The sequence below is a fragment of the Canis lupus genome, chromosome 34, assembly GCF_003254725.2.
Source record: "Canis lupus dingo isolate Sandy chromosome 34, ASM325472v2, whole genome shotgun sequence".
Lineage (NCBI taxonomy): Eukaryota > Metazoa > Chordata > Mammalia > Carnivora > Canidae > Canis > Canis lupus.
In genome coordinates this window covers 37157103-37183501 of record NC_064276.1, presented here as the reverse complement: position 1 = coordinate 37183501, position 26399 = coordinate 37157103, and the positions used below count along the sequence as shown (strand labels likewise).

The window sequence follows — 26399 nt, the reverse complement described above, 5'->3', positions numbered from 1 at the left end:
TTTTTAGAACCAGAATGAAGGATTGGTGCTTAAAAGACTGCTGAAAAAGGTAGCTCTGGCCATATCAATCAGAAGGACACTACTCAGTAGTAATGTATTTGTAAAGAAGCAGATTGTCTGTGACTAATTTTAAGGGCAAAATTCAAGGTTGTTAGCCCTTGGCCCATACTTCAGTTTTACAACCCAATATAAATTTTAGACATCCCAGAAACTATTTTCCCAAGCATGCTGCCCTAATGACACGATCCTTTAAAATATGAACATTGTATTTTCATAGATTATTTTTGATCTATGATCTGTAGAAGCAGACCCTAGAAGTAATACCAATTACGTAACGAAAGAAAATGCGAAGATCAGTTGTACTTGTTGGGTAATATTTAGTGTTTGGAACACTTATGTAATAAATTGCAGATCTTTTTTCTTTCTTATTATTCAAAATGGCATCAAGAAGTCATATCAAAGGTCAATTAGATCCCAAGAAGAGAGTGGCAATCTCTTAGAATTATAAAGAGAATTTAAAATTCACTGGTTCAATCTCCTTCACAATACATAAATCTATTCGCTTCCTGTCTGCTCTCAGCAAATTGTCAACAACTTTCTACTGAAATAGATCCAAAATGAAGAGCTCATTTATTCCAAGAAACAACATCTGATTTGCTAATTACTAAACTGTTTACCTCATGTAAAATGAATTTCTACCCCTTTAGAACTTCAATCCAATGGTTCCCGGTAGGGAAACGTGGACCGAGGAAACCCATTTATTTCCAAATGAAATTGTTTCAAATATTTGAAAGTCAGCTACAAAAGCCAAATCCCTCCTCTGTATCTTCTCCTCTCTAGAGTGTGTGGTGTCTTTTATTCCTTATGCATCAAGATGATTTAATTTAATTTTCAAACCAACTAGAATAAGATCTGCTAAAACACAAATATGAAAGGGAGAAATAATTATTAATAGTCTCCTGATGCTTCCTCACTTTTCCCATATTTTCAACTACTGTGTCCTGGCCCTCAGTTTTCTGTCTCCCTATCATGTGTTATCTTTATCAGACAGTAAAGTATTAGATTTATCATCTAAAGTGCTCAATAATTTAGATAGTTCCATCTAAATATTTGGAGCACAATTTACCTATTTATAAAAACTAAAGGTTTACATTAGTCCTACTATACTTGAGACCTGTGATTATTTGGGAAAAAAATGACCTAGTGAACAAAATATTAATCTCAAAAAAATTTATTAACTTCCTGATAAGTTTGAAACTTTCCTCAGGGAATCTGGAACATGCAAAACAGTAGCAGTTATTTAGAGCCATATAATTAAATAGTTGTAAAGAATTGCTAGATATAAAAATATAAGCAAATAATATGAGCTATAAATATAATAAAGGAAGACTTTTTGTTAAAGGATTGAGAAACTTCTGGAGAGAAGTGGAAAGGAGTTGAATCTCAAGGATTAGATAACATTCAGCAAGCTTGGCATTTAACGAGTCCCAAATGAATGTTTGATTTAACTTATTCACTAAACAAAAATTCAGTACTTACTGTGTTTTCTACATTGAACTAGGAAAAAATAGATACAGTGTTGGTGCAACTGGTTAAGATTTACTGTGAATATTTTATTTGTTTCCTTTAGCTTTCAAAAAACACTAGTATCCCTAAAGAACGCTAATTTACCTCAAAGTAGGAAAATAATCTCCACTTACCAATACATGCATGTTTGCTACACAAAAAGTAAGAAAACAAATTCCGTTAACTATTCTGTATTTATAAAAGATAAGAAAATATATTTCTCTTTGTAGTCTCTTTTTATTTTTTCAAATAATTTTTTAAATCCTCATTACCTAGTAAACCCATACCCCTACCCAGCCTCTCTTCTGGTAACTGTCTGTTTATTCTCTGTAGTTTAGAGTTTGGTTCTTGGTTTGCCTCTTTCTTTCTTTCTTTGTTTTTCCCCCTTTGCTCATTTGTTTTGTTTCTTGAATTCCACATATGAATGAAATCATATGGTATTTGTCTTTCTCTGACTTATTTCACTTAACATTATACTCTCTAGCTCCATCCATGTCATTTCAAATGGCAAGATTTTATTCTTTTTAGCTGAATAATATTCCATTGTATGTATGTACCACTTCGTCTTTACCCATTAATCAATCAATGGACACTTGAGCTGTTTCCATAATTTGGCTATTGTAGATAATGCTGCTATAAACATTGGGGTGCACATATCCCTTTGAATCAGTATTTTTGTACTCTTTGGGTAGTAAATACCTAGTAGTGTGATTGCTGGATCTTAGTATAGTTCTATTTTTAGCTTTTTGAGGAACCTCCATAGTATTTTCCACAATGGCTACACCAGTTTCCATTCCCACCAACAGTGCAAAAACGTTCCCCTTTCTCTACATTCTCACCAACACCTTTTGCTTCTTGTGTTGTTGATTTTAGCCATTCTGACAGGTGTGAGGTGATATCTCATGATAGTTTTGATTTGCATTTCCCTCATGATAAGTGATGGTGAGCATCTTTTCATGTGTCTATTGGCCATCTGTATGTCTTCTTTGGAGAAATGTCTATTCACGTCTTCTGGCTACTTTTAATTGAATTATTCATTTTTTGGTTGTTGAGGTATTCTTTTTCTCTTTTAATTTGCAGCAACTTGGAATATTGGAAAAGGGCCCTTGTTTGGAAGTCAGGTCTGATTCAGTCCAAGTTCTAACACCAAATAGTTATCTAACCCAAGGCAATTAGACTCTAGAGGAACTCTAACTAGAATATAAGAGATGACTAGCAGAAAGTGCTTGAGAAGGTCGATTCTTATAGCTCATTTTAGCACTGAAATATAATATTTTAAGCACATCCAAAAATGTCACACATATTAAGATAAAAAGAAGCAACATAATTAGAAATTTCATCATGCAGATAAACTCCGTAAACTGAATCTCTCTAACCAGCCTCAACATTAGCACACCACACCATTCTCACCAGTTACATACTTCCTTATGCAAGCCTGCCTCTCCCCAATCTTAATTTAAATGTATATATCTTCCTCTCTAAACCTTGTTCTGTCCTAAATCAAAAGAGGCTTTTGGATATTGCCAGAGAGTGCCCAGTCCATGTCATCTTTATTTTTTTATTTTTATTTTATTTTGTTTAAAGATAGAGAATTTTTTTTAAGAATTTTATTTATTTATTCATGGGGACAGAGAGAGAGAGAGAGGCAGAGACCCAGGCAGAGGGAGAAGCAGGCTCCATGCAGGGAGCCTGACGTGGGACTCGATCCAGGGTCTCCAGGATCACGCCCTGGGCTGCAGGCGGCGCTAAACAGCTGCGCCACCAGGGCTTCCCCCATGTCATCTTTTTAAATACAAGGGTACTTCACCCCCCAATCCACCATGGCAATTGAGTTTATAATGCTGAATTTACAAATGCCCCCCAAACATCACAGACTAGAAACTGTATCTGCATATACATTCTTAGACATTCGTTAAGGCTTAGGCAGAGACTATTTTCACTACCATTGTAAGTGATGAAGTTACCTTTCAACCACATAAAATATCCACCACTCTGGTCAATTATTCTTCTCAGAGTTTTTTTTTTTAATTTTTTTTTAATTTTTATTTATTTATGATAGTCACAGAGAGAGAGAGAGAGAGAGGCAGAGACATAGGCAGAGGGAGAAGCAGGCTCCATGCACCGGGAGCCTGATGTGGGATTCGATCCTGGGTCTCCAGGATCACGCCCTGGGCCAAAGGCAGGCGCCAAACCGCTGCGCCACCCAGGGATCCCACTTCTCAGAGTTTTTAAACAGGAAATGGAAAATTTGGGTATGTAAAAATTTAAGAGCCGGTCTACACCTACTCTCACAAATTGTTGGCTTACAAACTCTTGGATACAAAAGAACAGACCTTTGCTTTGGTGAGCTCAAGAACACTTTTCAATTGTATTAGGAAGGGTTTTCATATCATCAACCCAGCAAGAAAAAAAGGCATAAAACTCTACACTACATGACAGCTCACACTGGAATATATCACTCTGAATAAAAGTGTTTGCACATGTTATTCTATAATAGCATCACCTCTTCAGAGCTAGAGAGGGTTGGAAATAACTTGTCACAACTGTACTTGCATGTAGGCTTCCACAGCCTGATACCCAGTCTCCTATTATCAGCCACTCTTCTTTTTTCAAACACCTTGAAACTTCATCACAATTCTGAACTAATTAACAGACTGAAAAGTCCCTAATCAGGCTGGAAATTAGCTATTTTGAGGCAGTGACCACTATGTATTTACTGCTCCTAAAGTAATATTATTCCAAGAAGATTTTTACAGTGAACTGTAGTCCACCTCCTAAGCCCCTGCCCCTTAGATCCAGAGCCAGATTTTTATGTCCTGCAGTGTGGGTAACAGAGCCAACTCCAATCTGCACCACTCAGCAAAAATGGAGTAAGAAAAGATGACAACAGCTAATTTTGTGGCAGAAGTCCCACAAAACAAGTACAGAAGAGCCCCCATAAACAGGGGCAAGCTGCTTGATCAGCTTATTTTTCACCTTAATTGTTCTTTTAAAATTTCTTTCTTTCTTTTTTGAGTCACAAACCCCTCTGAGAATCTGATTCAATTTACAAGCATCCACCTAGAAACAGTATTCGTAAACATATACACAAAAAATTGTGCTTACTATTTACCTCATTGCGTTGGAACTCCTACACATAAAATATGGCAAATTATAATTTTATCATTATTATTAAAAAGTAATGCAATTTTTCTGGAGTAAGAAATTGAAATATATTTGACATCATGCCAATGTCAATGCTTCATTTTAATAGCAATAAGAGGATCAACCCTGATTCACAAATCTCTTATAGCAAATGGAATCAGAGCTCCTGTAGCTCACAAGATCTCATATGGATAGGCAGGCATCAAGAATAACCAAAATTCACATTGCATCATTTCCTTTGTCCTCAGGTCAATGAGATTATCTTCGTTAAGTCTATATAATCAAAGTTATCTATGTCAGCAATTTGTTTCAATTTTAAAGCCATCTGAACAAAAAGTGACCTTCATAAGAGATAGAGCCAAGTGTCTGTTGATTTTTGTCCCTAGAAATTCTCAAGACTTTGTCAGTCTCATCTCCAGTATTAGAAAATTTATATTGTTATTTGACTCCAACCACCTCATTTGAGTAGCAGCTTGACCAAAACAAACAAACAAACAAAACTGATAGTTTTTCAGCAGTATTTCTAATAGTAAATTCAGCATTTTAATCAAAAGATTTGCTTCATTTATGTGACTAAGATTTCAGCCATTATAAAGCTAGTCCTGAAATGAACTTCTCACTATCAATCTGTTCTAAGAAGGAGTTTTCTTTTCTCTTAAAAAATTTTCAAGAATTAATCAAACTAAATCACTTCTAAATTTCTTCTCTGAATTGCCAACAAACTTCTCTATTAAGAAAGAGCCTCATGGTGTGTTCTTGTATCTTGACAAAGATCTACTGAAAAGGCACTGATTCGAGCTCTTGGCTCTGAGGAAGTTGAAGACTTTCACAGCAACTGAAAGACCTCTTTTGGGATTGTTGGAGGGGCTGTTGACACCAATACAGGCCCCCGTAGAAAGCCTGACATGTGGAGCATCTTTCCTTAGTGAAGCAGCAAAGGCTGAGGCAGTGCCAACTTTCACAGATCCTCCATCTGTGCAGAGAATACCAAGACTTCCCATCCAATTCAACTTGTACTTGGCATTGAATGTTCACCATCTTAAAGATATCAATGGCCTAAGTGGTTTCCAAAGAGGGCTCACCACAAGAAATTTTTCTTTGGTGAAATTAGTCTACTCTCAAAGGACAAAATCAGGAACTGGCTGCACTGAGATGAAAGAGATTTTCCCTAGCCATATGCTTGAGGAAGATAGAGCACAGTCTGTGGGCCCTAAAGCCCTTCCATTGCTTTCCAGAGTTCAACAGACCACAGGTTAAGCCCCTGTGTACTCCTTCTCTTTGCAACAGTCCTTTTTCTTCTTGATATTGGGCCTAGCATGAGACATTTGCTGCTTCCAAAACTCAAAGACAAAAATAGCACCCAGGATGCTAGCATCATCTAGTTCCTCCTTAAACTGCATTATAGTCATTCAAGCTTAAAATCTTTCCATTCCAGTGTGTGCAGACTACTCTTAAATTAGTGGGTACTTTTCTTCTTTACTTTCAAATCGTTTCTGTCATTCATACTCATTCGTATTTATTGAGCACTTATTAGTGGCTGTGTGTCAGGCACTGTGATATGTGTTAGAAGTACAGCAGTGAACAAAATAGACATTGTCCTGTCTTCAAGAAGAATGTATTCTAGCACAAAATATTTATTAACAGGAAAAAAAACCTGGTACTTAAATTAGAAACTACTTCCTAATCTGTTTTTCTTCCACAGTACTATCAAAGTGCGTTGTGAGTAATGATTTAAAACATATTTGTTAAATTCAGTTAACCAAATTAAATATTATTTTACATGAAACTCAAACCAATAATATTAAGAATATTTTGGAATAGTTTTTTATTTGCTATATAAAAAGTTCTGTGCTTATATGAATTCAACAAGTATTTCTGTGTGTCTGTGTGTGTTTTAAGTTTACAAATGTGTACAACTTTGGGCTCTAGTTGATTTGGGATATATCAGAATATTTGGAGAAGTTTGCTGATTTCTAATATTCTTTTGGCTCATTGGTTTATGTGCTCATGGATGTCTCTGTGCAAATCCTAAGGTCTTAATCTATTTGCTTCTCCTTTCAAACATAGCAATTAAGACAGAAGCAAACTAATGGACTTCTCTGCACTAACCAGAGAATGACACAGGTTAACTTAACACTGAAAGTTACTTGATCCCTTCTACCAATAATGAAGACTAACCCTTTCACTCCGTTCTTTGTTGTTATTCTTCTTGATATTGCAAAATTATCCCAATATTAGTCATTTACATGATACAGATTTATGATATCTCAACCTTAAAGTAAAAATAAAATCTTCAACATGAAACTACAGGCAAAGTAAGGTCAAAGAACCAGAAATTTTTTTTATTACTTTAACAAAACACCTACATATTTTAGAAAAGAAAAATGTGTTCTCTCTAAAGATTTGCTTCCATGTGAAAAATGTTTCCACAAAAAGGAACAAAATAAGAATGCCATATGAGTATTTCTCCCAATGACCTTTGCTTATAGTCTATTTACTTATTTATTTGGCCCCATCAGGCATATAGTTTATAAAATATTTTGACAAAGAGTGTCTGAAAGTAACTCGAACTTTATAGAATTTAGTTTAGATGTAATTTAAGAAGCACCAAACTCACCCACCTAAAAATATTTTTCCTACCAACTGCTATGTGTCATGCTTAAATTCCCACTATTTGGCACTAAGTCTCTCGTGAGCCCCACATCATATGCAGAAGAAATTTTATCTGTAAGTGTTTAACTCATTAATGGGTGACTCCTTAACACAATCGGGAGAATTATTTTGAGACTTCTTAGTCCCTTTGGAAACATGAAAGCAGAATCTGAAGGAACAAGATGGAAGGAAAGGTAAGCTCTGATAAGGGAAGGTGACAGAGTGTTCTGGAATATACAGATTGTAGGCTGAGCAGAAGGACCTTAGAAAGGCAATGGATATAGATATATGTGCTTAGCTCTGGAAGGAATGAAAGCAAAGGAAAACAGACATTACAGAGCAGGAGAAAGAAGTCAGGCCTAAGATTCACAAGCTATAACTTCTAGTTCCAATGCTAGAATTCAGTTTTGGATAAGTCACTTCATTTTTTTGTTAGTGCGCTACTGCTATAATATACTACCGCGTGACAAATCATTCTTAAATTCAGTGGCTTATCATAGTAATAAGCAGGTTGGCTTACCAGTCATGATTTGGCTGATTTAGGCCCATCTTGGATGGAGTTGGCTAGGCTTAGGTCTAAGCTACAGAGAGGCACAATGATCCACATGTGTCTCATCCTCCTTTGACCAATGGTTACCTGATTTCTGTTCATCCTATGGCAAGATGCAGAATTCCAAGAGAGAAAGCAAAATCATATAAGCACATTCCAAGCCTCTGTTCATACCATGCTTGTTAACATCCCATTTGCCAAAGCCAGCCATATATGGTCAAGGCCAAAGGGCAAGGGGTAAGATTCTTCTGTTCACTGCAAAGCCATGACAAAGGCATGGCTGTGATATCGTAACAGGGAGGGGAAAAATTAAGACCAGCAACTCAAACTGCTGGTTTACCACACCTGCTCTGGGCTTTAGTTTCTACTGCTCTATGATGAAAAGTCAGCCTTGGTCAGTGGTCCTCAAACACTGGCCTAGTGACCAACTGCATCAAAATCACTTGGGAAAATATTTACAGTATTGGATTCCCAGAGTTGGGTGAGGTTCTAAAAACTGTCTTGTCTCCTACCTCCCAGCTAGGTGATTCCAATGCACAACCTGAGCAAGATGGTCTCTAAAGCTACTTGAAATTTTTTAAGTTTATGTCCAACTTAGCCTGCCATAGAATTTATCTAGGACTTTGCTAGGTATGAAGGTAGAGTGTCCGAGTACTAGCACTGAAAGAATCCATGAGCCCAGACTCTCCCCTCAGTCCCACCACGTAGATGCCTCTATTAAGTGAGGCAGCTTGTACTTCCTGTTTTTAAAGGTTAACTGCTCTCGCCTTGTCACCATGATGCAAGTCAGATTTTCCTGCCTAACTCCCATCCCCAAAGCAAACTCTTCGGCTGCCTCAGGATTCCTTCCTACCTTCAGTTTTACATCTAGACAACAAACAATAGGCATTGCAATCGGTTTTAGTCACTTGCCTACAAAGAGCTTTATCTATTAAGTGAGGCAATATTAAGATTCTCATTTTATGAATTCTCATATTTTTCTGTTAGAAGACAGGCTAAGGAGGAAGTGTCCAAATTGAGATGAGAGGTAAAAGAGAGCTTCCTTTCCTGGGTCTTGGAAAAAGATAAATGTAGAAATGAATTTCTCATCTAATTATTCATTCCTGTTTATATATTCTTTAATGATATGTTTCCATGGTTACCAGCGTTGTTAAATGCTGCCTGTGTTTCACTTTGCTTTGATGCTATTTGAGGTAGTATGCCAGTAGGAGAGGTTCACTTTTAAATGAAAGATGTAATTGAGGCATGTATTTGATCTAAGGTTGAGTGTTCCTGTGAAGAAGATAGTGACCGTGACATTATTTTCTGGTTGTATAGTTTAGTGTAGTTCTTCCACTGATGTTCTGTGAGTGTCCCAGGCATTAGGAAGGAAGGGAGGGAGGGAGGGAGGGAGGAAGGGAGGGGTAGAGGGAAGAATCTGAACCATATGCATATTGAATTTATGTGTACATCTCAGTACTGTTGTATATACTTAGTGACATTGATTTGGCCAAACTGCCAAGTAGGTGAGGTGGCTTTTTACGTGCCAGTCCCTCTCTTCTCCCCATGCCGTCCCCCCTCCTCACTCCCCCTATACCTACCAAGAGCCACAGTTACCTCACCTTAGTGTGAATTTGCATCAGAGTGCCACCCTTTCAGAGGCTGTCTGCTTTTGAAGTCCTAATGGCCCCTGAGAAACACGCAGCTCCGTCCCCAGCTCCAACAGTGCCAGGCTTCCAGATCATACAAGAATTCGCGGGCAGTGCCTCAGAAGGGGCCCTGCAGGCGGACAGCATATTTCACTTTGTATATCAACCCTCTATCTGCAAGTTGATAATTCAAGCTCATTAGAAAATAGTGGCATCACATCAAACAAGAAAAGTAATCCTCAGCCACTCCAAGAAATATTTACTTAGTATTCATCTTCAGAAATATAATTATATGTACGTGGTGTGTGTGTGTGTGTGTATATATATATATATATATATATGTAATTTTTTAATGGTATCTGGTTTTGTAGGAATATCAGTGGAGGGAACTCACACTTATTTAAATAGAGTCAGCTTTTCCTTCTCTATTTTTCCCTTCTAAAAAGCTTTTTGGGTTTCTGACAGTTCTTAGCTGAGAAAGAAGTAACCTCCAAATTTCATTTTCTCTCATTTGAGAATGATACGGATTTCATAGATTTAAGGCAGTTTGGGCCTTCTTTTACTTGAACAAATTTAGGGGTAGCTATTTGGTGTCCCAGGAGTCCTGTGCTATTTTCCTAGGTTGTCATGAGGCTATTTTGTTTACTTAGAGACTGCCTTCCAGTTTAAGCTGGTGAACATGTTGATTCCTCCTTTGTTTTGTTTGCATCTAAAAATCAAAAATTGTTATGATCAAAGTTAGAGATTTTTATAGTTATCTTTTATATTTCCCATAGATTTTTATGGGTTATTGATTTACAAGCTTGCAGAGAAATTGAGGTCACTTTTTTTTAGCAGTTGGAGATGCGGAATAACTATTCCATGAAATCATGAAATTTTTTAAACTGTGTGCGCCCAAGTATAAGATAATCTGTAAAGCTCAAAGCTCTTAATGTTTTTATTTATATTCAGCCATCTTTTTGATGGCATTGCACACCTATTAAAAATGAATTCTCCTCTTTTCTTGAATTCACATGATTGTATTTTCCTCACTAATTTTTGAAGTTTGTGTACACTACCTGAACTGTAGTTTCTGGTTGAATCATTTTCTTTTTAATTTCTTTTTCATATTTTCTAATCTCTCCTCCTCTAGATAATGAGGCCCCAGCATTTTAAATGTTTGTCTTCAACAAATGGCATGATTTACTTCTTTTTTAGGATCCTAAAATAACTGTTAAACTGACCTATTTTGGGGGGGACCTTCTTAGAACACTATCAGTGGGACTGCCAGCTGGTGCAGCCACTCTGGAAAACAGTATGGAGGTTCCTCAAAAAGTTGAAAATAGAGCTGCTACTCTGCAACCCAGCAGTTGCACTACTGGGTATTTACCCCAAAGATACAAAAATGTACTGATCCCAAGGGGCACCTGCATCCCAATATTTATAGCAGCAATATCCATAGTGGCCAAACTATGGAAAGAGCACAGATGTCCATCAACAGATGAATGGATAAAGAAGATGTGGGATAGATGATAGATAGATAGATAGATAGATAGATAGATAGATAGATAATGGATTACTACTAAGCCATTGGATAAATGAAATCATGGGATGCCTTTGGCTTAGGTCATGATCCTGGGGTCCTGGGATGGAGTCCCTCTGCCTCTCTCTGTGTGTGTCTCATGAACAAATAAAACATTAAAAAATAAAATGAAATCTTGCCATTTGCAATGACATGGATGGAACTAGAGTATATTATGCTAAGTGAAATAAGTCAATCAGAGAAATACAATTAAATGATCTCACTCATGTGGAATTTAAGAAACAAAACAGAGGATCAAAGGGGAAGAGAGGAAAAAACAAAACAAGACAAAATCAGAGAGGGAGACAAATCATTAGAGACCCTTAATCATAGGAAACAAACTGAAGGTCACCGGAGAGGGGTCGTAGGGGGATGGGGTAACTGGGTGATGAACATTAAGGAGGGCATGTGATGTAATGAGCACTGGTGTTATATACAACTGATGAATCACTGACCTCTACCTCTGAAACCAATAATATATTTTATGTTAATTAATTGAATTTAAATATTTTTTAAAAAGCAATAAAAAGTAAAATAAATAAAAATAAACAGACCTGTTTTTATCCAAGAGAGTGACATCCTTCAAGAAACCTCGGGAGGACTATTTCAAGCCCAAACCTAAAGAGATAGAAAACACCATAATTAGTATGGCAAATCTTCACTGTATTTACTCTCCATCAGGTGGGGTTTGTCCAGCCTTAACAATCATGTATAAGACACAAATCAGAGATAAAACTGGAGACTGGATACATCCATAACTTGGAAGTGTAGTGGCAGGTCTCTTAAAAATAGCACCCCATTTCATTTCATCTAATACCACTTGAAGTTGTAGTTTGTTGTTGCCATAGAGTGTGTTTGTGTGCGTACAATAAATATTTGTGTATGTGTATATAAATATTTGACCGGTTCATCACATTTCTCACAGATGAAAATATGCCACATCTGAGACCTGTTGATGATGAAAAGTTGCATATAGAAGGATACCTGCCCTATAATAGCAGCCTCCTGCAATCTCTTACCTCCTAAAATATAAAGGCCTCCAGAAGGAGCCACAGCCTGAAAGGGATTAATTACAGACAAATGAGAGAAATAAGAAAGAAGATGTGTCTAGTTGCTGGGGCAAAGCTGAAACTTGATAGAGAAAAGAAATTATGGGGATATAAGAGTATACCTAAGACAAACTTTGAGTAATAGATGAAAGCACTATAAAGACATTTTTTTGACACAGCCCACAGTCCCCTTTCCTGAGTTCCCAGACAGACCATCTCCCTCCTTGGTCTGTGGACCACCAGGGCCATGGGGCTACTAGCTTCCAAGATGAATGGTTCCCCCATGGGAAGGCTCTGTTGAACATTTTTCCTAATGCTGAAGATTCCAATTCTGCCCTCCAAAACTTGATGGAAGCCATGACCCTCATTTGTGAGTCTGCACACCACACATGGCTCAGAGCAAGGGGCTCTGACTGGGATAGAACTGGCTTGAATCCCAGCTCTGTCACAATGTAACCCTGTGAACTACTGCATATGGAGTTTTCCTAATCTTTCAAATGGGATAATGCCTATTTTCCAGTGTTGCCTTAACAAGTAAAGAGAGTAATGTATCTACAGCACCCAGCCGATGTCCAGAAAGACTCCCTTAATTGTTAAATGAGTTTTACAGATTTCTCAGTGAATTAATTGAAGGCTGCCCAGTCAGAGTACAACAGTAGGTTGCACTCTGATGACAGAAAGTTAGTCCCTGCAACATATTTCTTGTCTCCAAAATGAACATCCTTGGATTCTTTCAACTTTTCCAAAGTACAGTTTTTCAAGGGCATCCTAGACTTTTCTTCTCAAAGGCATCTCACATAGTAGCCTAGGAGATAAAACAAATGCTTGTTGGGGGTAAAAAAAAAGTACAAATCTAGAAACCAGGTCACCGAGTTCTTGTCCCAGCTCTGCCATTAGTCAGCATTGTGCACCAGCAAGCCCAATCTAAAACTACCAATCAAGAAATACAATCAGAAAACAATATACATTTAGGGAAAGTAATATCTACCTTCATATAATTAAACTAAATATAGAGAAGAAATGCACAATGACAAAAAAGGGTCCAAACTGTGCTGACATTTGCCACCAAACACAGAGGCTAAAGCCCATCAGTAATACCCATTTGTGCTTATGAAATAATTACAGGTAATGTAGCTATTTATTCCTGTGATACCTTTTGGTGACTCATTTTAAGTCATCAAGAATAAAAGCTCTGTGGCATCCTAAAGAGTCTGGAGGCTGCTGAAACCCACACTTGTAACTCTGAGTTTCTATCAGCTGGTATTTCTCTAGTGTGCAAGCAGAAAATTATTCAGGGTCTTTAGAACAAGAATGTACTTTAAAAATTCTATTTATGAATTATATGCGCTCTGCCATTAAATAAGCTAGACCAACCCAAGCACATTATTATTTAAGTTCCCTTATCAAGAAGCCTTTCATTTAATTTTTGTAAATGTTTCTCTTTGAGACAGGCCTGCTAATTGATAGCATTCCTTAAATCTAATGAAGAGCTGGTGGGCAAAACAGTCTTATTGTGGTCAGTAGGTATGGAGGATGAATATTCTGTTTTGTGTTAGTTATTGTTGTAAAGAGGATCTTGACCTGGTTTAGGTTTGGTGTGGTCTATTTGGTTCTCTGTTAGAGTTAGAGTCAAGTTCTTGTTGTCTTTGAAGATAGGAATGAGATAGTCATGGAAAAAGAAAAAAGAAAGGAAAACTTGATCTTATACTTCTAGGAATTTGCATTCTAACTAGAAGGATGAAAAGTCACTGAGTGGGAGAGAAAGCATTAGTTTAGGAGACATGCACTCCTCTCCTGCTTCCTTCCCTCATTTTGTGACCTGGGTTAAGTCATGAGAACTCAGCAAACCTCAGTTTCCCTGGTTATAAAGTTGAGTGATTTTAAAATAATATCTTGGATTCCTTTCATCTCTTTAGTTCTATGCTAAAGGGACATAGATACAAAATTTTACTACCGAATGTGATTAATAATTAAAAATTAATACAGAGTAAATTTTAGGCATTAAATGCATATATATATAGAGAGAGAGAGGGAGCCTATAATGCCTATACATTATACATGCCATTAAATGCCTATACATATATATGTTAAAATTTTATAACCCTCACATACACTACTAAAGTACTAAAGTAAATTAAAATGCTTTAGAACTTAAAATGATATTTATTGTGGCTATTTTTAAACAAGATGGATTGCAAAGTAGAAATTCATAACAGCTGTATAAAAATTTGTTCACCTTGGTATAGGTAACTCATTCATACAATCTGGTCATTTCCAAACACTGCAAATAAAAATTTAAATATCTTGATTTAAACTGCATCTAGACATAACTTTCACATCACTAGACTGATAAATGTAATGGCAAAGCTGCCAAATATTCCCTTATATTAGAAAAATACAGAACTCACAGTGAGGGTTGTTTAATAAAAGAACTCCCATAAATCCAAGGTAATATTTCAGCATTAAAAAATGTTGCTCATCAAGGCAGGGGCAAACAATCAATTATTACATATTTTATTCTGACATACCATTATATTAATAAAATCATTGTAAAAATGTCAATCTGGACTATTGCACAAGCGATACAGTGAATAGGTTTATAGGGAAGTCTCAAAGTAAGGTATTTTGCTCTTTAGCTAAATTGGCTCTTTAAGTTAATTCTAAATTTCAGGAAAATTGTAATCTTTCAAATTGAACCCATATACATGCAGAGGGTTGAATTTGAAAATTATCGGTCACAAAAACTTTCTTTTTCCATTTTCTAGAAAATTCTAGTCATCATTCAAAATTACATCGTTACCAATGTAATCGCAAAGAACCATATTTAGCCACTAAAGACTAAAGATTCCCATCTCATCAATCATTTATAGTCTGCAAGTAGAGCCCTGCTTCCTGTGTCTAATGCTAACTCTGAAAATAATACAATCATAATATTCATCCACTAGTAATACCTACTTAGATGGACTTTATGAGGATTAAAGGAAATAGGATATAAAAAAGCATTTCTCACACTACTGAATAAAAAGTTATTTTATCTCCTAAAATACCATGTTTTTTTTGTCTACATTTTAAATAATACATAAAGCTTAGTAGAAAAAAATAGATTATGAAGGACATACAAATTTTCTTTTATTATTGTTTGTGAATTAGGATAGACTAACTGCTATAACAATCAACTCCAACGTTTTGGTAATTTAAGACAATAATAGTCTATTTCACACTCATGCTGTAGTTCATTCAGTGTGGGTGTCCCTGATTGGTTCTCCTCAAATCAGCAATAATGAGAACAACCCATAGTTCTTCCACCATGTAGCTCCATCATCCTCCACGTCCTGGGCGTCCTCCCGCTTCAGGAAGATGATAGAAAAAGAAAATAGAGGATCCATACGAGGCAGCATTTTATGGGCCAGACCTAGAAACAGTATCATTCCTGCTTACATTGCACTGATCCACACAGAGCCACAGGCTACACTTAACTGCAAGAGGGACTGAGAAATGCCAACCATGTGCCCAGGACACATATACATATATATGTTCTAAAATTCTCTAACTCACATACACTGCAAAACTTAAGTAAATTAAAGAATTTATAATTTAAGCTGATGTTTATTATGACTGCTTTCAAACAGGAAAGTAAAACCCAGGAGGGAAAGACACAATTTTTTGAAGACAAACTGAAATATAATATTTGAGACCCTAATTCTAAATTCTATGGCATTAAAAAGCTGCTCATCCTGAGAAAAGTCACTTAAGCCTCTTCAAGTCCCTCAATTCATCTCCAATTCAGTGAATTGAGCTGGAAAATTCCCAAGGTCCTTCCAGATATAATCTTATAAGTAAAGCAATTTACTGCAATTATGGTCAACCCTGATGTTGGAAGCATTAAAGGAATAATTTGATAATAATCTATAATAATTTGATCACATTTTCTAATTAGAACTGACAATATTTCTGCTACTGAACGACCATCACTGGACACATAGTTAAAAAGGTTGCAGTTTGTCCAAATCTTCCAGCAAAAATGTAGGGGGAAAAATTTCATAATCGCACCATCCTGAAAACATTTGTGGTTTGTGGTTTGCCAGATTTATCCTAGGCACCTTGAGAGCTCTTAAAAAATTTACCAGGAAGAAGCAACCTTCTTGGAGTTAGAAGAAGGAATGAATTTTATTTGTTTCTTTTTTGCTAGTCATCTTTTCCCTCTATTTTGATGGCCTTTCCTTTACTCTTGATGAAGTATCTCTCTTTCCCTGTCTCCCCCATCATCTCCCTCGTTATAAAATTATCCTGGGCAAATTGATTTCCGAGGTAGCAAATGGTTCTTTTTGCTCAGCTAAAGAACAAGGAGAAATTATTATAAGTTACTGTTTGTAGAGAAAATGAGCTGCCCACATACATTCTTGGTTTATGTACCTATAAGCTTTAAAACTTGATAAATGTGAGGATAACAATAGAGAGAGTTATTAGAAATAACCCAAATGTAAACACATAATTTCAAAGCTTTTTTGTGTGTAGCACCAGAGAAAGCATAATTAACAGCAATGTACACTTAACCAACAGGACATGTAGACTGACTGTTTTCCCCTTCCTTGTTCACATGTGGCATCTATTGACACCAGAGAAACTCACACATTGGGAAAGAATAACTCAGTTGCAGAAAATGTTTGTCAAATTAAAAAGTATCACTTGAAATCTACCTTTCCTTTTAGCACAGCTTACTTTTTTTTTTAAAGTTTTTATTTACATTCCAGTTAGTTGACATACAGTCTAATATTAGTTTCAAGTATCAAGTACATTATAATGATCTAACAGTTCCATCACCCCAAGTGCACTCCTCAATCCCCATCACCTATTTAGCCCTTTCTTCCCACCCACCTCCCTTCTGGTAACCATCAGTTTGTTCTCCATAGTTAAGAGTCTGTTTTTTGGTTTCTTTTTCTCTCTCTTTTTTCCCTTTGCTCATTTGTTTGGTTTCTTAAATTCCACATATGAGAGAAATGTCTTTCTCAGACTGACTTATCTCACTTAGTATAACACTTCCTGGCTCCATCCATGTCATTGAAAATGGTAAGATTTCATTCTTTTTTATGGTTTTTTTTCCCCCTTTCATCCTTTTTTTATGGAGTAATATTCCATTGTATATGTTATACCACGTCTTTTTTATCCATTCATCATTCAATGGACATTTGGGCTGTTTCCATAATTTGGGTATTGTAGATAATGCTGCTATAAACACTGGGGTGCACGTATCCCTTCAAATCAGTATTTTTGTATTCTTTGCATAAATACCTAGTTGTGTGATTGCTGGATCATAGGATAGTTCTATTTATTATTTTTGATGAACCTCCATTACTACTTTCTGCAGTGGCTGCACCAGTTTGCATTCCCACCAACATTTCAAGAGGGCTCCCCTTTTTCTACACCCTTGCCAACACCTATTGTTTGTGTTGTTGACTTCCATTCTGACAGGTGTGAGGTAATATCTCGTGGTAGTTTTGATTCGCATTTCCCTGATGATGAGTGATGGTGAGCATCTTTTCATGTGTCTGCTGGCCATCTGTAAGTCTTCTTTGGAGAAATGTCTGTTCATGTCTTCTGCCCATTTTTTTAATTGGATTATTTGTTTTATGGGTGTTGAGTTGTATCAGTTCTTTATAGATTTTGGATACTAACTCCTTTACCAGATATGTCATTTGCAAATATTTTCTCCCATTCCATAGGTTGTCTTTTAGTTTTGTTGATTGCTTCCTTCACTGCACAGAAGCTTTTTATCTTGGTGAAGTCCCGATAGTTTATTTTTGCTTTTGTTTCCCTTGCCTCAGGAGACCTATCTAGGAAAAGTTGCTATAAGCCAATGTCAGAGAGATTACTGCCTGTACTCTCTTGAAGGATTTTTAGGTCTTTAATCCCTTTTGAGTTTATTTTTGCGTATGGTGTGAGAAAGTGGTTTAGTTTCATTTTTTGCATATGGCTGTCCAGTTTTCCCAACACCATTTTGAGGAACAGTCTTTTTTTGCCATTGTATATATTTTTTCCTCCTTTGTTGAAGATTAATTGACCATGTAACTGTGGCTTTATTTCTGGTTTTTCTGTTCTGTTTCATTGATCTAAATGTTTAGCTTTATACTGTTTTGATCACTACAGTTTTATAATATAACACGACATCTGGACTTGTCCATACGTCCAGTTTTGTTTTTCTTTTTCAAAATTACTTTGGCTATTTGGGGTCTTTGGTGGTGCTGTATGAATTTTAGGATTTTTTTTTCTAGTTCTGTGAAGAATGCCATTGGTATTTTGGTAGTAGATTGCTTTGCATAGTGTAGACATTTTAACAATATTTGTTCTTCCAATACACAAACATGGAATATCTTTCCATTTCTTTGTGTCATCTTCAATTTCTTTCATCAGTGTCTTATAGTTTTCAGAGTACAGGTCTTTGACCTCTTTGGTTAGGTTTACTCCTTGGTATATTATTATTTTTGGTGCAATTATAAATGGGCTTGATTTCTTAATTTCTCTTTCTATTGCTTCATTATTGATGTATAGAAATGGAACAAATTCCTTAGTACAGCTTACTTTTTACAAGCTGCAGTTCCTTATCTGGTATCTTCCTCTATTTATTTTCAAAATCTAGGAGAATCTTACACTGATGATAAAAAATAGATTATAATCCATATTTTAATAACTATGATTATTACAAAATATTCTAGCATTTAAAATTCCTGAAGTATAATTTTTCAATTTACAGATATTAGACTCTTCATGAAAGACAAGCCCAACCCTACATTACTAAATTATTACCATCTCAAAATGAAAACCTGATATCTTGGTGTCTAACTCAGTCAAAAATTCCTTCTATTTTAGCAAAGCTAATTTTCTTCTAGATCATTTCACATAATCTAGGTAATGAGTCACTCAGTAATGCACCAGAAATGTTATATATATAAATGTTATGTATATAGACATACATATACATATACATATAATAGAGTATATAACATATACCCGATTCCTTTACAAGGCCTTGTGAGACAGGTTCAAAGCCTCAAGAGTGTCTATCTCTAGAAGGACAAAAAACATTAATACATTAAAACGCAACAAAGATATGTCAAGATCTGGTGAAAGAGTAATGTGTATTCTCATTCTACTCTGTATTACAGTAGTTCTTCTTGGAGTTATAATAATGTCCTTTGAGAAAATATTTCTATGGAGAATTCAATTATTATTCTTACATACACACTTATGCTCACTCAACCACCACCTTACTCATCTTCAAGATGGAGGGCAGAAGCCACAAGAAACAATCCCATTTCTAATGGTTCTGATTAGGGAGAAAGGGAAGCCATGCTCCAGCACATACCCTTGTGAGTGGAGAGCCCTGCGAAAGCCTAAATGCAATTTGTTGAGAATCAAGCCAAGAGTACAGTGCCTTAAATGAACAGATCAAGCTGCCACACAAAAGACCACATTTCTGCCACTTGCAGAAAAGCTGGTGTAGGCTCTTGGGCATGAGTCTTACTGCCCTGCTGTGAGATGGCTTAACAACATTACCCTGCCAACAGTCACTTAAGCTGCCGGCAGTTGGAAAAGAAATGGGATGGAGGGAGTGTTTTCTTCTACCCTGGCCTTCCTGGGATAGTTAATGTCTCTCTGGAAGCAAACTAAAGGATTAAATAAATTCATTAATATTTTTTGATCCAGAATTTAAAGCAAAATACCCTTCATCAAGGTATTTAGAGAGACCATCAGAAAAGCTATTTGGGAGTTAGGAACTATTATGAACAGAATTGTTTACCCCCCAAAATTCATATGCTAAAGTCCTAACAAGGTGCTGCAGATGGCCACTGCATTGCAAATAGGGTATTTAAAGAGGTAATTAAGTTCAAATGAGGTCTTTAGGTGGGTTTTAATCCAATATAACTGATGTCCTTATTAAAAAAAGGAGATTAGGAGACAGACATACACGGCGGGGCGGGGGGGGGGGGGGGAGAACAATGTAAAGACATATGGAGAAGCTACACAGCCATGTACAAACCAAGGAGAGAGGCCTAAGGAGAAATCGACTTTGCAGACACCTTGTCTCAGACTTCTAGCGTCTGGAACTAGAGAAAATGAATTTCCATCATTTAAGGCACCCAGCCTATGATACTTTGTTATAGCAACTCTGCAAGCTGACACAGGAATAGTTTACCAAAGGTAGAAAAGTCAGATTGTAACCTTAGAACTGAGATCTAAAACCGCTCCCCTCTTGCGCATATCCAGGTAGGACTACTTACATTTTTATCTTGCCAGGCCATCCCCTGATGGGTTCCAGCAGTGAACATATGTAAGCCCCAAATTAGAGAAATTATTCTCCTACTTAGTATAAAGGATCTTTATTTTTGCTGAAGGACCGGAACCTGGTACCTAAACACCACGTTTGAGTTCTTAAATCCATATCTCTGAATTCCTAGACCTGCTGCCTGCATTACCCTTGTTAGCTTTCCACAGCTGATACCCAGGCCTCAGCACCCGGGTCCTGCTGCACGTGCATAATCCATTGCTCCCCGGCTGTGTGCTGGCTCTGGGTTTGGAAACACAGTACTATTCTTGGTTCCCCTGCAAGTTCCTCAAACCTGGAAAGGGCAATGTTGCAGGCAGTGTAAGTTCTTTCATTCAGCCATTCAGAAATTTGCCCCAAATTTTACAAATTTAAAATGTAAATTAGAAAGCTTCCAGAATTTTCTAATGAGAGTCTTGGAGAAAGGAGGACCCTTTGCATCAAGAAAATGCTTACAAAGCTGCTCTTTTGCCCACAATACAGACGGTCAGAGAGGCCATTTGAAATCACTAAGAAATGGAATAGGCAGTGAACAAGTTAAATTAGGTCGCTCAGTTTAAAATCCACCCCTTATTGCTCTTAATATCAATCAGAAACTTGTTTACAAAATGCTATGCCAGTAATAAGAGAAATTGCTGCTTGTTAAATGGTTTTTCTTCGTTGGACAGTTCAAATCTATTATTTTTCCTTAGGGTTGTTGGCACTCTTAGTTGTTACTGAAAAAATTTATTCCTATAAATACATATAAATTCTTATAATATGCTTGTATGCTATTTTCAGAAAAATGAGATAACTATGGACGTTTCCACTTTTTATTCAATGTTTAAGCCTCATTAGAAGGAAAAGTTGTAGAACAGGAATAAATTCCTTTTAAAACTTCACATAACTTTCTTTTTTGGTCTGTTTCAAATAGTAAATGGACCTAGTTAAAACAGGAAGTTCAGGGTGATGGCAGGCTTTATCAAGAATGGTACATGAGCAAAGAACATTTAAAGAAATTCTTAAATAGCAAAATCAATCTCAAGTGGCTCTTGTGATCTGGAGGGAAGGGAAGCTTTAGTGGGAGGAAGTTGAGAAAGGTTTTTCTTATTCCAAAAGGCTTTCCCACGTATTAGAAGAAGAAAAAAATGTACTTTGTCTAGTTTGTTGTGTTATTTATAGAAAATACTTAAATCTAGATTTTTCAGTTAATTTTTTCAAAGTACAAATTGCTCATCAATGTCTGTTCAAGAGTAGGATAATTATGTTAGACTTAAGAGTTTGATTTTTCAAATTGAGTAAAAAAAATCACACCTTGGAAAATAGAATTTTTATTTTAATCTTAAAGCAAGCTCAGTTTAGAGGCGCCTGTTTACAAACTTTCTTCATTTAATTGGTTTTCTTAATATGAAATAGTATTTCCAGAACTAATTAAAATTTTATTCTAATGAATATTCAAGACCAAAATATGTTATCTTTGCAGTACAGTATATAGATTTTTAAATCATCCATAAAGGTAATTATATTTTTTTACATTCTTAAAAAGTCATATATTGTTATTGATGCCAAATGGGTTGTTTGCTTCCTCTCAGGCCATGATTGAAGAAGCCATCACCAGAGCGGAATCTTTCTCAGTTATGTATACACCATTTGCAACAAAAATCAGAGCTGATAAAATAGAAAAAGTAAGAGAGGTTTTCACAAAAACTCATCCTGCGTATGTGGAATATATCTACACAGGTAATATTCAAGTTATTAGCTGATAGTTTATTTCCATTAAAGCAAATACAGGGCTATTTCTGGTTTATTTATCGTTTCAGTTGTAGGAATACATTGTTGGGATCTTTCCTTCATTTTATTGTACTTTTTTTGTCATTGTAAGTTCACTTTTTAATCTCCATTACCTATTTCTCCCATCTCCATCCCCACCTTCCCTCTGGTAACCATCATTTTGTTCTCTACAGTCAAGAGTCGATTTCGTTGTTTACCTCTCTTCTTTTTATTTTTCTCATTTGTTTTGTTTCTTAAATTCCATAAAGAAATAAAATCAAATGGTATTTGTCTTTCTTATTTTGCTTAGTTTTAAACTCTCTAGCTCTATCCATGCTGTTGCAAATGGCAAGATTTCATTATTTTTTATGGATGAATAATATTCCATTGTACATATATATCACTTCTTCTTTATCCATTAATCAGTCGATGGACATTAGGGCTGTTTCCATAATCTGGGTATTGTAAATAATGCTGCTTGCTATAAACAGTGAGGTGCATGTGTCCCTTTGAATTAGTATTTTTGTATTACTTGCATAAATACCTAGTTGTGTGATTGCTGGATCATAAGGTAGTTCTATTCATTATTTTTTGATGAACCTCCATACTGCTTTCCACAGTGGTTGCACCAGTTTGCATTCCCACCAACAGTCCAAGAGAACTCCGCTTTCTCCACATCTTCACCAACACCTATTGTTTCTTGTATTGTTGATTTTAGCCATTCTGACAGGTGTGAGGTGATATCTCGTGGTAGTTTTGATTTGCATTTCCCTGATGATAAGTGATGGTGAGCATCTTTTCATGTGTCTGCTGGCCATCTGTAAGTCTTCTTTGGAGAAATGTCTATTCATGTCTTCTGCCCACTTTTTAATTGGATTATTTGTTTTATGGATGTTGAGTGGTATCAGTTCTTTATAGATTTTGGATACTAACTCCTTTACCAGATATGTCATTTGCAAATATTTTCTCCCCTTCCAGAGGCTGTCTTTTAGTTTTGTTGATTGTTTCCTTCACTGCACAGAAGCTTTTTATCTTGGTGAAGTCCCAATAGTTTATTTTTGCTTTTGTTTCCCTTGCCTCAGGAGACCTATCTAGGAAAAGTTGCTATAAGCCAATGTCAGAGAGATTACTGTCTGTACTCTCTTGAAGGATTTTTGTGGTTTCAGGTCTCACATTTAGGTCTTTATTCCCTTTTGAGTTCATTTTTGTGTATGGTGTAAGAAAGTGGTTCGGTTTCTTTTTCTTTTCTTTCTTTCTCCTTTCTTTTTCTTTTTTCTTTTTTCTTTTTCTCTCTCTCTCTCTCTTTTTTTTTTTTTTTTGCATGTTGCTGTCCAGTTTTCCTAACACCTTTTTTGAAGAGACTGTCTTTTTCCCATTTGAATATTCTTTCCTCCTTTATCGAAGATTAATTGACCATATTACTATGGATTCATTTTTGGATTTTCTGTCCTATTCCAGTGATCTATGTGGCTACTTTTATTAAAGTACCATACTGTTTTAATTAATGCCACTTTGCATTCGAACTTGAAATCTGGATTTGTGATACCACCAGTTTTGTTTTTCTTTTTCAAGATTGTTTTGGCTATTTGAGTTCTTTTATGGTTCCATACAAATTTTAGAATGGTTTAGAGGTACATTATTTTAATCTGATGTGTTGAAATGAGAAGTGATTTTAAGTTTTAAGTAGAACTAGTCCTATTAGTCTATCACAATATTCTTTGTGCCATGATGTTTCTATACTTTAAAAGAAGAGGTATGGGTGACTCAATCAGTTGAGCATCAGCTCTTGATGATTTCAGCTCAGGTCATGATCTCAGGATCCCGGGATGGAGCCCTACATCAGGTTCTACACTCAGTGTGCAGTATGCTTGAGATTCTCTCTCCCACTCCCTCTGCCCCTTCCCCTCCCCTCGGTCTCTAAGATAAATAAATGCTAAAATAAATAAATAAAAGAGATAAAATCTAGAAACTCATTTTTAAAAGATTATTTATTTATTTATTTATTTATTTTAGAGAGCGAGAGAGCGCGAGAGAGAGAGAGTGCAGGGGGAGGGGCAGAAGGACAGGGAGAGAAGCAGACTCTCTGCTGAGCCCAGGAACCTGATGCTGATGCTGGGCTACATCTCACAACCCTCAGATCACGACCTGAGATGAAATCAAGAGTTGGATGCTTAACTGGCTGAACCACCCAGACACCCATAAACTCTAAAATTTTTTAAAATGAAGGAATGACCTATGATAAAATGCCACCCTTCCCCACATTCTTCATCAGTAAACTGGAGGATTACAGTATTTTCCTGAAGATGAATTTTTTTCCAGTACTTTCTATTTCTATTTTCCTTCTTCCAACTATTTCACACTTCAAACTTCCCTTGTTTCCTTATGTTCTTGGATCATTGATATACAAATGAGATCTGGATGGTTAAGTGTACATAGAAGACACAGTACTGGTATTATCCCTTTTTCTCTTGTCTTTGGAAGCCACTTGCTTTTGTTCATTCATTCAGAAATACTTTTTAATATCTACTATGTGCCCATCATTATTCTGAATAAAGGAAAAGATTTTCTTGTGCAAAATTAAGAGCCACTAGTGACTACCATGGTAAATGCACATTCCTAGTATCACATTCTCTTATTAAGAGCTCTTCATTCCTTTTCATAGTGGTTTTGGGGCCAAATCACTCGTTTATATGATCAATAATGTACTCTGTTATTGATCACTTTTAAAGTGGCAGGCATTATGGATAAGATGATTCTCATTTAGAAACAAGAAAATAGCAACCAGAGAAAACAAATACCTTTTCCAAAGATGCACAACAAATCAGTGTTGGCAGCCTTCAGATTTGAACCCATGTCTTTGCCATTGAGCTATGCCATTTCCTTCTGATAGGAGCCGAGATGTGATAGAAGCATTAAAGGTCCTAAGTAGTCCTTATTTTATTCCACAATGCTTCAAGCTCTTTTGAGGAAACATATTACATAAGTCTAACTAATGATGATTGAATAATGAATCTCTAAAGAAAAATGAGAACTTGAGGGCATGGAAAGGGAAGAGAAGAAAGCACAGTGCATGCTATAATGACCACTGATGCCGATTTACTTTGAGCATTTTTGTAAGGAAGTGGATAAAAATGTTTTAGAATGCACATTTCTTGCTAAGTGTTATAAAACAATAACTATTTTATTATGGATATCTTAAGAGGGGGGCATGGCCTTAATAGCAAACAAAGTCACGTCTATCTAGTGTCATGGAAAATGAATTAGATTCAGCTATTTCCATTTCTATTCTTGGATCCATTGGTAATGAAGAGAAAGTCATTGAGGAGATCACCTGTTTGACAATTTCTCTACTGGTAGAATGAGTTTAGTTATATTTAACCTACTTCACAAGAGAAGTCATGAAGATTAATTAATATTTTGAAAACACTGTTGCCAGTGAGAGTTTAAAAACAATAATAATATTAATGAGCCAGATTTATGTCTCATGTAACTCCATCAAACCTGTTAGCAAGATGAATTGTGATCTATTGGCAAGATGATTCATGCTAAAGGATCTTATACATTGGAAAAGAAGATAATTATAAGTTACTAATGATTGTTTCTATTATTTTATAATTACTAATTGCTGCAGTATGACAGTGCTATATAAGAAAATAGAGAGGGAAGACACAGCTTCTGGAGGGAAAAGCAGAGGTAAAGAAAGCAGTCTTGAGTTTTAAATTTCATTGAGATTGCTTAGGTTCTTGCCCTGTAGAACCTGTACTTTGGGTGAACAAGGCTATTGCACTGATGACATTACTTGACCGTTACAAATCAGTGAAGGATCTTCCCCAAAGTCATTGCTGGAATGATAGTGAAATCACTGTTATTAACTGTCTGTGTACAGTCTTAGTGGTCTGGCTTCTTTCCCCCCATGCAATTCTAAGGAGAGTGAAGACACAAAACATAAAAATAGGAAAGGTCAAATGTTACCTTTATCATCTGGATCTCTCTTACAGGTGATACCAAGTGATTAGGGCAGGCATTGGTAGCCAAAGGCAGGAGCTAGAAAGTAAGTCACACAAAGAGAATAGATATTTTTGTTTTGTTGGCACTTCCCCAAAACCAAGATTTTCCTTTTATCTGCCTTGTAGATAGAATTTAAGAAGCTTCTATCCTGACAAAAATGTATTTAGTTATT

At 36.1% G+C, this 26399-nt stretch overlaps 1 protein-coding gene across 11 annotated transcripts in view; it reads left to right on the top strand.

Annotated features, from left to right (window-relative positions):
- SPATA16 (spermatogenesis associated 16) overlaps window positions 1–26399 on the top strand; it is a 236455-nt gene that overhangs the window by 138528 nt on the left and 71528 nt on the right. For all 11 annotated transcript variants that reach the window (XM_025425617.3, XM_025425616.3, XM_025425615.3 and 8 more), the window contains exon 6: window positions 22042–22189. In XM_025425617.3, the coding sequence (XP_025281402.1) occupies window positions 22042–22189 (148 nt within the window). The remainder of the gene's footprint in view (window positions 1–22041; window positions 22190–26399) is intronic.